The sequence below is a fragment of the Cervus canadensis genome, chromosome 18 (genome assembly GCF_019320065.1).
Source record: "Cervus canadensis isolate Bull #8, Minnesota chromosome 18, ASM1932006v1, whole genome shotgun sequence".
In the NCBI taxonomy this organism is placed as follows: Eukaryota; Metazoa; Chordata; class Mammalia; order Artiodactyla; family Cervidae; genus Cervus; species Cervus canadensis.
Window position 1 is genome coordinate 36,825,951 of NC_057403.1, and position 16,500 is coordinate 36,842,450.

The 16,500-nt window shown below is 52.5% G+C and overlaps 1 protein-coding gene, 2 non-coding genes and 1 pseudogene across 4 annotated transcripts; 1 reads left to right on the forward strand and 3 right to left on the reverse strand.

Annotated features, from left to right (window-relative positions):
- Positions 1-519: 519 nt before the first annotated feature.
- On the reverse strand, positions 520-15,902 carry PLA2G15 (phospholipase A2 group XV). 2 transcript variants are annotated; one of them, XM_043436397.1, is made up of 6 exons: positions 15,663-15,902; positions 9,583-9,739; positions 7,008-7,126; positions 6,661-6,759; positions 6,038-6,262; positions 520-4,169 (listed from the first exon to the last, which is right to left on the reverse strand). In XM_043436397.1, the coding sequence occupies exons 1-6, from the start codon at positions 15,772-15,774 to the stop codon at positions 3,658-3,660; spliced, it is 1,224 nt and encodes a 407-aa protein (XP_043292332.1). In that variant the 5' UTR covers positions 15,775-15,902; the 3' UTR covers positions 520-3,657. The 2 variants fall into 2 exon arrangements, with proteins under 2 accessions (XP_043292332.1, XP_043292333.1); XM_043436398.1 differs by having other exon boundaries at positions 6,038-6,137; positions 15,663-15,880.
- TRNAG-UCC lies at positions 5,616-5,688 on the reverse strand. The gene has a single exon. It is a non-coding gene; the product is annotated as a tRNA-Gly (tRNA).
- LOC122420857 lies at positions 10,718-11,309 on the forward strand (annotated as a pseudogene).
- On the reverse strand, positions 13,862-13,933 carry TRNAR-GCG. The gene has a single exon. It is a non-coding gene; the product is annotated as a tRNA-Arg (tRNA).
- Positions 15,903-16,500: the final 598 nt, after the last annotated feature.

Sequence of the window (16,500 nt, forward strand, 5' to 3'; positions counted from 1 at the left end):
TCCTCTCTCTGGTTCCTCCTCCTCTGCCTTCTTCTAGGGATCCTTTTCCTCTGGTAGCTCCGGGGCTGTGTTTAGGGCCTCCTGTTCTCACGGAAAGCTGAGGTTAATCCCTAGCTTCCACACCTCAGGCCATGATTCTCTTCTAGGCCATGGAGGCATTTCCCCCAGACACGTGTTCACAACTGCGCATATTGACTACACAAATAACCTCCCCACCAGGCAGTGACCCTGCAGAAGATGACCCCCCCCGTGGCTCCTAGGTCCTGCATCTCATGGTTGTCTTCTCCCCAGCCAGAATAGCCTCCCAATTCCTCTTTCTGTCTCTAATCCATTCCCCACAGAATAAGATGTGCTCCTAAAATAGATATTGGAATCATTTCATATCTAAATGCCTAAAAGCCCTTCCATCTCCTCCCTATAGACCTGAAATAATGATCCTTGAAAAGCTTTCACTGGTGCTGCCCTCCTTGTGCTCTCTGCTTGGAATATTTTCCCTAAGTGTAAATGAAAGTACAGGCATAACGTGTCTTATTGCTCTTGGCTTTATTGTGATATGCAGATATTGCATCTTTTACAACTAGAAGGTTTGTGGCAACCCGATTTTGTCAGTTGATGGTTAGCAGTCTTTGGCAAAGTATTTTTAACGTAAGGTATGTACAGTTTTTTAGACATAATGATACTGCACACATAATAGGCTATAGTGTAAACAGCTTTTAGATGCACCAGAAAAAAAATTCATATGACTCATTTTACTGCGATACTCACTTTATTGTAGTTGTCGGGAAATGAACTCGCAGTATGTCTGAGGTATGTCTGCTTGGATATATTTGGAATCATTAGAGTCTGACCATTTGCCCCCTGGATCAGTCCCTCCTGCCTCTCTGGCTTGGAGAGGAAGAGCTCTGGATACTTGTGTCACTCAACGGCAGCCAGTCCACTTGTCTTTGTATCAGCAACATACATGGCCTGCAAACTCCCAGAACCTCCGGCTTCACTGTCTCACACCCTGCCAGCATCCTGCCACCTGAAAGCTATTATGAATCAAGTGCTGAATCAGACGTTCTCTAACACCATCAGTGTTCCTCAGGACCACCATGGAAGGTATATTTATTTATCCCCACTCTTCAAATGAACAAACTGAGGCTCAGGGAGTCAGACTACTTAGCTGGAGCTGGTAAAACTCAGATTTGAACCCCTGTCTGCCAGTCCTGAAGCATGCTCTGACTCCATATCCTTTCTCTGCAGCTGTGAAACTGAGGGTAGAAGTGGGGTTGAAATAGGTCAGGGGTGAAGGTGGCTATAAGGCAGTGAATATCAGATAAGATGTCAGGGCATAGCTAACAGGCTGGGCAGCACCTGGGGGTAAGGGCTTACTTCCTTTCATATTGTCATCATTTCTCTAAGGCCAGAGATGCAGCTGGATTTCCAGACATCCAGCGGTATTTCTATTTCTAGATATACATCCAATGTACTTCTAGACATCCTAACCCTCAGCGCAACACATTTTTCCAGGTTGGCCAGTAACTGGTGTAGTGAGAGGGTTCAGATCGCCCTCTACTGGCCCAGGATGTATTGATGCCTAAAACCTAGGCTAGCCAGGCTCCTATTGGAGGAGGCAGGAATTGGGGCTCCCACCACCCACACTGGCCCTCAGCTCTGCCCAACAGAATTCAGGCCTGAATCCCATCCCTATGCATGTTTTCCTGTCTCAGACGCTCTGTTTCTCTGTCCTTATCCATCTTTGTTTGCTCCCCAGTCTCTCAGTCCCTGTCTCTGCCCATCTTGGTCTCTCCCTCTTCCTCAGTCTTACCCTGTCCCCAAAGATGGTGGGCAGATGAGCTTATGAAGCTAAGTAGAAGGGTGGCATACTAAAAAATTTCAAAGAATGCTGAGACCTGTAAGTTGAGGGAGGGTAGAGGCTGGGAAGGGGAGTCCAGCCAGGGTGACCGGCAGAATTGCCCTTGGCTGCCAGCTCTCAGGTGACATTTGGGGTCTGTTGACCAGAGAGGCGAAGGGAGAAGACAAGAGCTTCACTCCAACAGGAATGTTTCAGGTCCTGGTTCTCAGTCCCAGGACGGGAACTAGATTCCCGGAGACAGGGCAGGAGGATAAAGCCCAAAAAGAGCCCAGGAGCCACGCTTTGGTGCTCAAAGACCCCATCAAGTCCCCACGAAAGGTCAGGGTCTAACCCCCTGATTACCTGCCTCTCTAGCCCCCTCACCTTCCACTACCTCCCTCCTCTCATGCTCAGAGCAGAGGCTAGGCCAGGGCATTTTACAGCATCCAGAATACTTTTATTGCCAGAATTGAGGTACAGCCTGCTTAGAGTCCCATACAGGGCCCCCCACTCAGGAACAAAGGGGAAAACTGATGCTGGGTATGAATGCGACAGAGAAAATCCCACTTCTCAGAAACCTTGGAGGAGCGAAGCACAGTCCAGCCTGACTGTGGCTTTAGGGCCCCACCCTAGAGGCCAGACCCAAGTCTTGGGTGTCGCCCACTTGGAGACCACCAAGGCAGATCCTGATCCTCCTTCCCTCCTGTCACAGGGAGAGTCATGCAGCGCCTCTGGAGCAGGAAGAAAACCCCCAGGGGACCCTCAAGGCACCTGGCTCTCTCAGGGGCCCACTCGAGTTTCTGGGCTCGTCCCTGCTCACTAAACACCACTGAGCTACCTGCTGGAGATAGGTGCTGGGCAGAGTGGGCAAGAGTCCCACCTCCTCTCAGTCCTGTGCCAGCCTACCTGGGTGCTACAGAGACCCTAGGGCAGGGCAGCTAGCTATGTGGCAGGTTAGCAAGAGAGCAGCTCTGCGCGGCTCTGACTGGCCTTGGCTGCTTCCTTGAGTTCTGTTTCTTCATGAGTACCTAAAGGGCGAAGCACCAGGCCCGCTCTCATCCTTGACCCACAGCCCCAGGGTGAAGGGAGATAGCATCAATACTGTGTGCACAGCCCAACCATGGAGATCAGGGCTCCTGGGACCCAGTCCCTAGCCCTGAGCTAGGCTGTTCTTAGAGGTAAGAGAGGTAGGAGTGAATGCCCCAGGCCCTGGGAACACTCGAGGAACCCTGGGAACACATGGAGAAGACAACAACCCACCCCTGCCTGCAGGGGGAACTAGGCTGCTCCCAGAAAGCCACAGTTGGACTGAGTGAGCAGTTAGGCCACAGGGAATCCAGCAGCTCCAGCCACTCATGGCCAGTAGCAGGCCGACGTGTGGCCAGTGTGTGAGAAGGTGCACCCTAGAGACCGGGAGCCTGTCCTAGGGACCACAGGCCAGTAAGATCCCTCATCAGAAGGCTGAGGAGCCAGGGCCTGGTGGATGAGTGTGAAAAGGCCACGGGGGTAGGAAGAACACATGGTCCCGGCACTGGCGAGTGGGGCCAGGTGCCAGTCAATCCCCCTATGGAGCTATCCTGAGGTCACAATTCCACCAGCAGTAGCACTCTTGCCATCAAGGGTCCCTCAAGTAAGTCCAGACTATGTCTTCCTCAATTCCAGAGAGGAAGGATAAAAAAACACCATTTCCCCATTTCACAACTCAAGATCTAGGAGTTTAGATGATCAGTCACAAACCGCTAAACTTGTGGGCCATGGTACAAGCAGCCAGAAGAAGCAGCGGCGGCTGGGTCACCCCATGGCCCTGCCCGCCACGGGCATCAGGGCCCGAGAAGCACATGTTTCAGGTAGGCCAGGGTAGTGGTGTTGGCCAGCATAGCGATGTGCTCATTGCCTGGCAACACCTGCAGTGACACTTCTTGCTTCTGGACGCCGCGCCAGGTCTGGCAGTGCAGGGCACTCTGCAAGTTCACAGTGCCGTCACCGCTGCCATAGTGGATTTTCGGGTCACGGTCTGGGAAGCTCTCATAGTCGAAGGACTCTGGCGTGGGGACGCCCGTGCCGTAGAGGCAGTGCAGCCGCACGCCCGGCGGCACTGTGGCCTCAACCAGCCCCTCCGTGTCCTGCCGCATGAACCAGCCGTCTTCGAAGCCGATGTCCTGGAAGAACTGGTGGTAGTCCTGCAGCGTGTAGTTGGCCTTAGGTGTGCGCACGAAGACCTTCTGTGGTGACCAGGTATAGTTGTAGGGCAGCAGCCAAGTGGTGGAGACGGCAGACCGCTGCTGTGCCCGGATCTTCAGGGACCCAATGACCGGGATCCGGTTGTTGTCTCCTGTGGGGTTAGGTCAGTCTGTGCTCAGGAATGCCAACTAGCTGGGCAGCGTGCTCACCGCAGGCCCCCTGCCAGCGCCCAGCCAGCACTCCACCATTGCTACACTGTGAACGTCATGACAACTCCCCTATTTCCCTGTATTTTTGCTCCACCTGGGAAGCACATGACCAAGATTTGTTCCTTTCCTTTTGCATTTTGTCACTAGGGGTTCAGGAGGACACACCCATGGCGTGATTTGTGGTTAAAAACAATACCCTCCTCAGAGTACTTATCACCCGGCCAGTGGGCACTGACCCTGTCGAAGGTGAGTCAGCAGGGTGGCAGCCCAGAGACACATTCTTCTCAATCTTTTATTACATTGAGCTTTGTAAACCTTTTTCCCTTCCTACGCTCAGACCTGCAGCCAAGTCAGCCCTGGTCTCATCCCACCCACCTACCTGGCACCTGGGCACCCGTACCTGCAGGAGACAGGGCAGGAGGGGAGGCCGTGGACAGAGAAATGCCAATAACACAAACACCACAGGCCAGTGAGATCTCCAGAAGATAAGCAGGAACTTGGAAACATGGACCCCATGTCCTACTCAGAATCCAGAGCCACCCATCACCCCAACTCTGACTGCAGACCTTCAGCTCTGCCTGACGGGGCCTGGCTCCAGAACCCCTCAGGAAAGGGAATCCCTAGCTGGGGGTCCATGACTGCCACCCTTCCTGCCCCATCCCCACTCCCAGACTGCCACAGCCTGACAGCAGTTTCCCAGAGTCTGAAGCAAAGCTCTAAGGGGGCTCACGGGGAATCTCTGAAAGGGCCAGCTCTGAATTTCCCCATAGCAACCTGTCTCAAACTCAGAGGGTGCCCACACCTCAGAGGGTGTCCTTTCAGGGCCAGGCTGGACAGAGTAGACAGTGTGATGAGTCCTCACTATAACTGGATCCGCTGTCCAACTAATTCAGGGTCACTCCAGACAGCAGCCTGATCACAGTGATCACGTGACCAATAGGCAAGTCAGGCAGTGCTGGTCACTTAAGGAAGAAACCTCATCAGATGCTTGGCCTGGCCCTGGCTCACAGCTCCCACAGTGAGGGGCCATAGAGCGCACGTCCAGTCCTAGCAGAGGGAGGAAAGCCCACTGGCTCCAGCTGGCAGGTTCTAACAGTTGTGAAAAGGCAGGTAGATTGGAAAGGAACAGGGAAGGAGGTGGTTTTCCCAACTGCCAAGCAAGTGGGCCCGGATAAACCTGCACCTGCTTCCTCTTTGTGTTGCCCACAGAGGCTGCCCACAGCTGCAGAGGGAGGTGTAACTCATAAACAGGAAGCTGAAGCCCAGCCTTTCTTCTCTGGGGTGAAAGTGGGGATGAAGAAATGAGGGGGGGGGTCAAAGAGAGGGAGAAGTCTCCTGCAGAGAACTTTTTTTAAAAAATTTTTTATTGTTTGGCAGTGACATCTTAGTTTCCTGACCAGGGATTGAACCTGCACCCCCTGCAGTGGAAGTGCAGAGTCTTAACCACTGGACCATCAGGGAAGTCACTCTTCCAGAAAATTCTGGATCAAACCAAGTTAGACCAGCCAGGCCCACACAGTGTGTGTGTGTGTACACGTGTGCCCTGATGACCAACAGTTACGCCACTCTGCCCACATGCTGCAAGCAACTTACACAGATAACAAGGGTCGTCAACTAAAGAAGTGAATTTAGTAGTGTTATATTCTCTTTCAGAAAGAGATGTCTGGAAAAGAATACCACTCTGGAGAGGGAAGGCTCTAAGACCCAAGAGAGGAGACATGAGGGTGGCCCAGGAGGACGCAAGAGAGGGAAAGAGACTGTGTCACCCCCAGCACCAGCCCTCCTGACGCTGGGCCAGGTGGGATCTTACCTGACGCCAGGACACGCAGGGTCTTGGCCACGCCCCCCCAGGGCGGACCCAGTGCCACAAAGGCACGGATGTACTTGTCCTTCCAGTCCTGTGGCTGCCGCTGCAGAAAGTAGAGCGTGTACATGTTGCCCATACTGTGGGCCACCAGCACCACAGGGCCCCCGTACAGATGGTACATCTCCTCGATCATCTTGCGGAGGGCCAGGAAGTAGGGCCCGTTTTCATCTGCAGGCCAAAGCCAGGCAGGGGTCAGGCAAGAAGGGTCCTTGGGCCTGAACCACGAACCATGTCTCAGGCCAGACCCAGGACTACACCGGTGGGGAGAGTGTGAAAATTCCAAGGGGAGGGGTATGGTTTCCCCTCAATTTCCACAAAGGGAGCAAACAGAGGAGCTCCTTTCCCCCTCCTCTGCCTCATTTGCTCTTCCCAGGGCTCAGAGGCCCAGAAATCCTGGGCTGAGGGTGGGGGAAAGGCAGGACAGGGTGACCAGAGATGGGAGCAGTGACAGCTGGGCTGGATGCCAGAGACTCGGGCGTAGGGGAAGGCCCAGGGCCTGTGGTGGCTGTGATTTCCTCCTTCCTACCTCCCATGGCGTCCGGGAGGAAACCAGAGCAGCCACTTACTTGGAGCTCGGCGCCAGTCGTAGGGGGCCCCCCGGACATCCTTGCCTCGTTCGTAGCCCCAGCCCACAAGGCTCTCCACCATGGTATGGAAATAGGAACCTGTAGACAGAAATGCTTATGTTTAGACAGAGTACTGTCACTGTCAGCCAGCCACACCATGCCTACGAAAGAGACTGTGACATCTACAGCCAGGAGATCCCCAAGGGAGCACTCTACAGGTCTGTGCCCACATGGATCAGAGATGGTTCACAAGCCACCCCTTCAAACCAGCAGGGTTCCTCCCACTCTAGGAATCCCTCAGAACCTCCATCCCCATTCCCTAGGGGTCATGAGGAAGGGCTACATACCCACGCTGCTTTTGCTGGGGTCCAGGAACTCCAGTGAGAAGGTGTCCCCAAAGCCAGGGACACGCACATCCACACCATCGGGAAACTGGGTGGTGCGGGACATTTGGTTGTAGACCAGCCTGCCGGGAAGGGATACTGAGCCAGTGACCCAGAGGCAACACCAAAGTTGACATGTCCCAATACTGTTCCGGGCCCTGAACCATATTCCCTTCCCATCCTCAGGTCTGGTCAGATGTATAGAGACCAGAAAGTAACAAAGCAAGTTTGTAAAGCATAGATCCAAGTTGTTGTTGTTTAGTTGCTAAATCATGTCTGACTCTTTTGCAACCCCATAGACTGTAGCCCGCCATACTCCTCGGTCCATGGAATTTTTCAGGCAAGGATACTGGAGTGGGTTGCCATTTCCTTCTCCAGGGGAACTTCTTGACCCAGGGGTTGAACCTGCGTCTCCTGCATTGGCAGGCAGATTCACTGAGCCACCAGGGAAGCCCACAGATCTGAGTAAGCACATCTAAATGAGGACCCCATCAAGGCTCACTCCAGAGACTGGCTCCAGAACCCATCGGGCAATATTCCCTTCTCCTCAGTGTCACCCACGTGAGAATGCACGTTTTAGATCTTGTGGGGAGAGGGACCTGGCTGCCAGGCCTGGCTCTGCCATGAACATCACACTTCACCCCAAAACGCAAGCAGCCTAACTTTGCAGGCTCACACCACTTTGTCTCCGTGGATTCAGTTCCCGCCATCTACCCTAACATGACCCAGGGCAAAGCATATGATGAATGCAACACATAAAGAAACCAGACAGAGAAACCCTGAGCACCAGTGGCTGCCATGTGAGCTGGTGGGCAAGGCCTGGAGAAATGATGGGGCCAGGGTGGTAGGAGACAGGAGGAGAGCCTTGTGCCAGGTCAGGACCTCTGCTCTAGCCTCCCCTAATAAGGAAGCAAAGGTGCCTGAGGAAACACAGGCTAGACCTGCAGTCCCCAGTGGTCCTGAGTCCCACCCACCCTTAGGGATCAGCCACAGAAAGCTGATAAGTACCCAACACTGGCGCAAATAAAAGTCCTGGGACCCACTCTCTCCAGGGCGAGCTGGAGATCATCTCAATGGCCACTCAATAAAGTTCTAGAAGGCCAAAGCACTCTGGTCTGGATTCAAGTCCCAACAGGTCAGAGGCCCAATGAAGGTAGACAAGCCCCTCTCCGGGTCAGTCTGCCCCTCCAGCTGGCATTACCTGAGACCATTACGTCTCTACCACAAAAATAGAAATGCAGATCAACATCCCAGAAATAGCCCTGATCACACAAGGAGGAGGAAAGAGTCAAGAAAGCTGGTGAAATAAACAACAGGGAAAGGCAGGGCACCCAGAGAACTGGCTGGAACCAGGTAGTGTGCCTTCAAGGAAAACATTTTCACTTGTAAGACTCCATTCAGTTCAAATAGTTACTGAACGCCAATTATGTTTCAGGTTCTACAGCTTTAAAGATAAAAGAGACACAGTCGCTGCCTTCAGGGAGCTCAATGTGCTCAGAGTATGCTCAGGAGCCCTGAGCTCAGACACACACAACTCTGGGTTCAATTTCAGCTTGCCATTTATTAGCTGAGTGACCCCCAAACAATTTTGTAACCCTTTTGAGCTTCCAGATCTCCTCATCTGTAACACGAGTTACAGCACTATTTCACAGGGTTGCTGTAAGACTCAATGAAAAAAAGTGGGGGAGGTGTTCCCTGGTGGTCTAGCTGCTAGAACTTAGCGCTTTTACAGCTGGGGTCTGGGTTCAATCCATGGTTGGGGAATGAGATCGCGCAAGCCGCACAATGCGGCCAAAAAAAAAAGAAAGAAGAAAATACGTAAAATATATAGTGTCTATGTTCAATAATGAGTAATTCTTAACAGTGACTATCTTATAATGGGAGAAACATCCTAGAAAACAATGTTTGGCAGGCCAGGAGTACAAGTTAGAAGAGGCAGAAAGAGAGATTAAGAGCTCTGAGGGGTGGCAGGGAGACTTCACATAGGAATCAGTCTGGGGGAGAGGGACGGTGGAGATTTGTTTGTTTGACCGCACCACGTGGCATGTGAAATCTAGTTCTCTGACCACAGATCGAACCTGAGCCCCCTGCACTGGAAATGCAGAGTCTTAACTACTGGACCACCAGGAAAGTCCCAGGCTTGGGTTTTAAACAGTGAATGGGAGAAAGTTGATCAGGCAAATGGTGGAGAGAGATTCTAGAGTGAAAGAGCAAGTGGAAAGGAATCCCAGGAAGCTGGAGAAGCAGGCGTGACCAAGGCAGAGGCAAGGGAAGGGGTGGGGGGTGGGGGCGAAGTGAGGCTGTGAATAGGAACTGGAGCCTAGAAACCACAAACAGGGCAAGAAGCACTGGAGGAGGAGAGGGGAGAAAGTTCCGGCTGGGAGGGTGCAGAGGTAGTGCAGACCGGATAGGGGAAGGGAGAAAGGTCAAAGGTCAGTGACCTCCAGGTCCCTTGAGGCACAGATAAGACAGAAACAGGCCCTGGCGGCATCTCTGGACTAGGTCAGGAAGCAGCACCCTGTTGTGCCCCAGCCCTCACCTGATATTGTCGATCCAGCAGTCAATGATGACAGGCAGCAGCAGCTCCAGGTTCAGCCACAGTGTGAAGTAGCTATCCGTCCTCTTGGAGCAGAGGTAGTGCACGACGGACGGCTTGTCCAGCTTTGCCTCCAGCTGGTTGCCCAAATCACCGGGCACTGAAGGGGGACACAGAGCATGAATGAGGCCCTGGGCCTGGCCGGATACCCACAGGCCTTCTCCCCACAGCTGTCCCAGGCTGCAGAGCAGGTGACAGCAGGGCCCTGTGGGGCTCCTGGACACAAAAGCCTTTCTGTGTCCACCATTTCTTTGATTATGGGAAACAGGCTTCTTTCAGCCTCATGACTTCCCCTGAGTTCCAAGGGGCCAATTCAAGCAGTGGTTAATTAGCAAAGGGAGGGGATGGGAGACCTGGGAGGAAAAGTTAGTCAGAAAACAACAGTGCAGCCCTGGGGCAAGGTCCTATTGTTCTCCATGAAGGCATACACACAGTATATCTTTGAGCTATTTTCAGATATCAAAACCCCCTCCAGGTAGAAGTTAACACGGTCTGGATGGTACATTGGAAGTGACAAGCATATTCAAGGGGTTAGATCTGACAGAGTGCCTGCAGAACTGTGGACAGAGGTTCATGAAATTGTACAGGAGGCAGTGATCAAGACCATCTCCAGGAAAAAGAAATGCAAAAAGGTCAAATGGTTGTCTGAGGAGGCCTTACAACTAGCTGAGAAAGGAAAAGACATGAAAGGCAAAGGAGAAAAGGAAAGATGAATGCAGAGTTCCAAAGAATAGCAAGGAGAGATAAGAAAGACTTCCTCAGCGATCAATGCAAAGAAATAGAGGAAAATAATAGAATGGGAAAGACTAGAAGCACAAGCTGGAATCAAGATTACCGGGAGAAATATCAATAACCTCAGATACGCAGATGACACCACCCTTATGGCAGAAAGTGAAGAAGAACTAAAGAGCCTCTTGATGAAAGTGAAAGAGGAAAGTGAAAAGCTGGCTTCAAACTCAACATTCAAAAAACGAAGATCATGGCATCCGGTCCCATCACCTCATGGCAGATAGATGGGGAAACAGTGACAGACTTTCTTTTCTTGGGCTCCAAAATCACTGCAGATGGTGACTGCAGCCATGAAATTAAAAGACACTTGCTTATTGGAAGAAAAGCTAGGACCAACCTAGACAGCATATTACAAAGCAGAGACATTACTATGCCAACAAAGGTTCATCCAGTCTTTCTGAAGAACCGACAAGACGATGGAAGTGGAACAGAAGAGGAAGCGGACGTTCTGCAAGTTCACCTACTGTGGCAGCGGACCTCAACCAGCTGCTGGACATGGCCTATGAGCAGCTGATGCAGCTATACAATGTGCGCCAGCGGCGGCAGCTGAACTGTGGCCTGCGGAGGAAGCAGCACTGCTGCTGAAGCGGCTGCTCAAAGCCAAGAAGGATGTGCCGCCCATGGAGAAACTCGAGGTGGTGAAGACACATCTGCGACATGATCATCCTGCCCGAGATGGTGGGCGTCTACAACCGCAAGACCTTCAACCAGGTGGAAATCAAGGCTGATGATCAGCCACTACCTAGGAGAGTTTTCCATCACCTACAAGCCCATGAAGCATGGCCAGCCTGGTATCGGGGCTACCCATTCCTCCCGCTTCAACCCCCTCAAGTAACCTGCTGGCCAATAAAGGCAGAGACTTCTCTAAAAAAAAAAAAAAAGATCCGTCTAGTCAAAGCTATAGTTTTTCCAATAGTCGTGTATGGATGTGAGAGTTGGACTATAAAGAAAGCTGAGCACCGAAGAATTGATGCTTTTGAACTGTGGTGTTGGAGAAGACTCTTGAGAGTCCCTTGGACTGCAAGGAGATCCAACCAGTCCATCCTAAAGGAGATCAGTCCTGAATATTCACCGGAAGGACTGACACTGAAGCTGAAACTTCAATACTTTGGCCACCTGATGTGAAGAACTGATTCATTGGAAAAGACCCTGATGCTGGGCAAGATTGAAGGCAGGAGGAGAAGGGGATGACAGAGGATGAGATGGTTGGATGGCATCACAGACTCAATGGACATGAGTTTGAGCAAGCTCCGGGAGTTGGTGACAGACAGGGAAGACTGGGGTGCTGCAGTCCATGGGGTCGCAAAGAGTCAGACATGGCTGAGCGACGGAACTGAACTGAACTGAACTGATGCTGTCCACAAGCATGTAGATGCCCCCAAACTGGCTGGAACCAGAAGGTTGATGATCCTCCTTATTTCACCACCAACCCATCAGAAGAATATCTAGAAAAATGTCCACAAGCTGATCACACTCTCTTTGAACCTTTACTATAAAACTTGTTATCACCTTCTCCAAATTGGGACACACAGTTTTGAGGGCATGAGCCCACTGTGGCCCCTTTGCCTGGCAAAGCAATAAAGCTATTCTTTTCTACTTCACCCAAATTTCTGTCTTTGAGATTTAATTTGGTGTCAGGGTACAGAGGCCGGTTACTGCTTCATAGGCAGGGTCTTATACTCTGAAAGAAGGATCAAGAAACAGGACAGCGCACATGGACACTTAACCAGTTAAAGCTAAATCCAAAGAAGGCACTCTGGGACAGGCTGGTGGAAGGCGGCAATGAACAAAAAAGGTTGAGAGAAGCTGGCACTGGCCAGCCTAACTAGGTCCTCAGACCTTACTAAAGGTCAGAGCCCAGCTGCTAAATCCTGCTAAAGATTCCAGAGGGCAACTCATCTGGGGACCCCAGCACCTTGGCACACCTGGACCCTAGGTTGGAAATGGCTCTCCAGAAGCTATATATGGTTCCAGTTACAGCGCCATGGGGATGGGTGTGGCCAGGCTCCACTGATGACTTCTCTCTACCTGTTCAGTCTATATAGAGTCCTGCTTTAATGCTTTGCCAGGCAAAGGGGGCCACAGCGGGCTCATGCCCTCAAAACTGTGTGTCCCAACTTGGAGAGGGTGATAAGAAGTTTTATAGTAAATGTTCAAAGAGAACATGATCAGCTCGTGGACATTCTTCTGATGGGTTGGTGGTGAGATAAGGAGGATCATCAACCTTCTGGTTCCAGCCAGTCTGGGGGTGTCTTGTGGGCAGTATACCGTCCATTAACTATTAACTTCTTGTGACACTCAAACCCACCCACCTCCATTCCTTCACTGTCCCACCTTCAAGGCCTTTCACTATCCCAGTGACCTTTACCTTTACTCCCAGTGACCTTTCAGACCTCACTGCTCCCACATGCCACTCTCTTCATACCTTCCAAACATAGCCCCATGTAGGGTCCGTGATCACTAAGTGGACAACCAGTGTTTGGCTCTCCTGGGCATTCACTGGGCTCCAGCTGTGAACCCAGCCCTGCCGAGGACACGCCCTCCTTGGTGTCCTCAGGGCAGCCATGGGAGGGAGGTATGGCACCGGTTCTCATCTCCCTTCGTGATGCGGTGCAGAAGTGGGGAGCACGACAGCCCCTAGATGACACGCCTGTGGACTAGACAATGCAGTGGCGAAACCTTGGTCACTGTGTCCGCCACAGAGGAAATATCTGAAAGAGGAAGTCACCAGATCTGCTCTGCCTGAATACTCTTTGCCTTGGTCAGGGCATGTGGTCTCTAAGAGGGTCACTTCCTAGAAAGAAGGAAAGAGCCATCCACGTGCCTTTCACCTTAAGTAACACAGGAAGAGGTGGAAATGGCTTGCTACAGTTCCATCCCACTGCCCAGGGCCTTCTGTATCCCTCCCCTGGCCTCTACTTCCTCTGCCACCAATTGGAGACCCACCCACGAAGACTGGTCACCCTTGGATGCTGATCCTCTGATGGCCAAGGTCAGGTCCCTGCTTTGTGCCCAGAAACAACTTGTCTGCTGCCCACCATGGGGTTTCCCAGTGAAAGGTTGTTGCTGAACCACAGAAAAGACACCGGGATTCTTGGCCTCCGGAGGAGAAGAATTCAATCTGGGGCCAGAGACGAGGTTTGACCATTCAGAGCTTTTGTGTAATAAAGTTTTATTAAAGTATAAAGGAGATAGAGAAAGTTTCTGACATAGGCATAAGAAGGGGGCAGAAAGAGTACCCCCTTGCTAGTGTTAGCCATGGAGTTATATACTCTCTAATTAGTTATTAAGTGTGTAAGTGTAAGTGTGTAGTCGCTCAGTCATGTCCGGCTCTTTGTGACCCTGTGGACTGTAGCCCACCAGACTCCTCTGTCCATAGGATTCTCCAGGCAAGAATACTGGAGTGGGTTGCCATTTCCTTCTCCAGGATATCTTCCCGACCCAGGGATTGAACCTGGGTCTCCTGCATCGCAGGCAGATGCTTTACCCTCTGAGCCACTAGGGAAGCCCTAATTAGTTATTAGAGAGAATCAAAAGAATGTCTGGAGGTTCTAAAGACCTCACTAGACCTACTCCCATAATTTACACCTTAAGATAACAGAATTAGCCAGAAGGTTTTTTCCAGAGACTGTCCTCAAGCAGGATACATTATTGTTGTATAATCCTAAGGAATGTAGAGGGACAAAAAAGTTTGTCCTTTCTTCCCCCTTGAGAATTCCAGACCCCTCTCTCCTTGGGGACCCCTAGACTTCTTATCAACCTGCCTAGGAAGTGACCCTCTCATCAGGACTAACGTCAATAGCCTCATTCTCTGAGAAGCTGGGCAGGTTAGGATTCCAGTTGCTCTGTGTTTCTAGGTACACCCTAAGGCTCCTCTGCTGTGATGGAGGATAACTAAGAACTGAATGAATAAATGAGTGCATTTAGCACCAATCCAGGAGAAAAGGTCTAGGACCCAGCCGATCAGAGACCACATACTTTCCAACGCCACACTCTTCATACTCAGTACTCCTTAGGTCCACACAACGCACCTGGCAGGCCCCCAGGATGATGTCCAGGTGGCCCAACCAGTCTTGAGCCCTAACCATCCACTCCTTACCCCACTCCATTCCAGACAGCCTGCACTGCTCAGCTCCCTCCCTCTAATACATAGTTCCCTCTGCCTGGAACTCTCCTGGCCTCGGCTCCAGCTGCGTACTCCAGGAAACCTTTCCTGACCCCTGACGTGATGGATGGATTCTCTGTGTTTGCCTAGCACAGACCTTACCTCTGGGGATCATCCTGCAAACTTACAGAAGGCAAGGCCAAATATGCCCAAACTCCATGGTGAACCTGGGCCCAGCATCCCCCAGGGAGCATGTCCTGGCCCAGAATTCCTGGTGAAGGATCCTTGGGATCACACTGCCTGCCAACCCCAGTTCTTCATGGGAATGATGGCTTGAATGAGGCATCCAAAACCCCCAAGACAGAGATCTCATCCCTGCCATACCCACCACAAGGAAATACTGCTGGCTTCTGTACAGCTCCCTGGGCTAGAAGTGAGGAGGAGATAAGACTGGGAGGTTGCCTAGCCGCAACACAGCATACTCCAAGTAGGTCTGACAGGAGTAAGGGTGACATACAACATCTGTTCATAGCCAGGGTCTCAACCCTTCCCTCCACCTGTATGCATCCTCAGATTCCCTTGGGCCTCCTCCCTCAGGCCCAAGGCCACATATTTGATAAGTTAGGAGAAGGCCCCGGTGGCAGGCTAGGAGAGTAATCCTTCCCCAAAAAGCTTACTTTCAGTAATGCCCCCCCCACCCCAAAAGTGTCGGGCTGGAAGGGTGGAGGGAGACAGCCTACTAGCCAAGCCCAAGTCAACGCTGAAACCCCTGGGGGCCAACTTCGAGGCCACTCTACCGCCTACCCTCAAGAGTAGGGTCAAAAAGCCTCAGTCTTTCCAGCTTAAAAATGGGGATAAGGAGAGGCGAAGCTTGGAAATGAGACGACCCCGCGGACCGATGCATAAAAGCGCGATAAGCCTCCCACTTACCCCCACATTCTACAGGGAAAGGTGACAAGTTTGACCACACCCGCGCCCGGCATAGCGGGAAGTGGACGGACCGACCCAGGTGACAAGACAGTCATACGCTCCCCCACCTCGTGCTTAGAGGAGATGCAGACAGCCCCGCCTGCACCCCATCCAGCCGGACGCACGAACGAACGGACCCACAACTGGACGCGCGCCTCACCCAGCACCACCGGTGGCCGACTTCCAGCCGGGAGCGCCGGATCTGCGAGCATCAGGAGGAACAGGAGGCCACCCGGGAGCAGGGTGGGACGGTAGAGGCAGAGGCGACCCATGGCAGGGACCGCAGCTCCAGGTCGGAGGAGCGGACTCAGCTCTCGGGTCTCGTGCCTAGGCCCGGCCCGCAGCGACGCTCTTAACCCCGCCGCTCGCTGCCTTCACAGCAGCCGGGCCAATCAGGGCCCGCCTCCTGCAAACGGTCAGCCAATAGGAACTAGCCGCTAGGGTAGTCCTTCCCAGTCGGAGCTCCCGCCCCGCCCCTACCCATCCCTGGCCAACTCCAGTAGCCGCGCTGCACGCCGAGCGCATCGATCGATAAAGGCTCAGCCCTGCTTTCGCGCAAGCTCTCAGCGGTTCTCACCCAACCCGCCGCTGCTGGGTACCCAGCCCAGCCCTCCGCATCTTAAGTCCACGGTGCGCAGTTCTTATCCCTGATTCCTGGCGCTTCCCTGATCTAGGATGCACCGGGCCAAGTGGGAATTCAGGGTACAAAGCTCAGTAGCTCGCCTCTGCTGAGCTACCCGGGTCAAGCCTGAGGAAGAAGAGGACAAGTGAGCCTCGGGCTGTTCTTGAGCCGGAGGAAACTGACCAAGACCTTTGTTCAACTCCCAAACCGATTCTTGGCACCCTTCCCCGAGAGCACCTGAGTTCAGGCAACACTGACCCAAGGACTCCCCTGCCATCTGCCTGGGGTAGGGCCAGGTCAGCGTGTTTCGCTTCCCAGTTGAGAGTTCAGCCCGCCTGTTTCTGGTTCTGAAGTGTGTAATCACCCTCTCACCCCC

Excerpts from the sequence above, each read along its gene's own strand:
- PLA2G15 (XM_043436397.1), bottom strand. The coding sequence starts at position 15,774 with ATGGGTCGCCTCTGCCTCTACCGTCCCACCCTGCTCCCGGGTGGCCTC. Across the intron at positions 7,127-9,582 it reads TGCTGGATCGACAATATCAG|GCTGGTCTACAACCAAATGT; the intron begins GTGAGGGCTGGG and ends CCTTCCCGGCAG. Across the intron at positions 6,263-6,660 it reads CGACTGGCGCCGAGCTCCAA|ATGAAAACGGGCCCTACTTC; the intron begins GTAAGTGGCTGC and ends TTTGGCCTGCAG.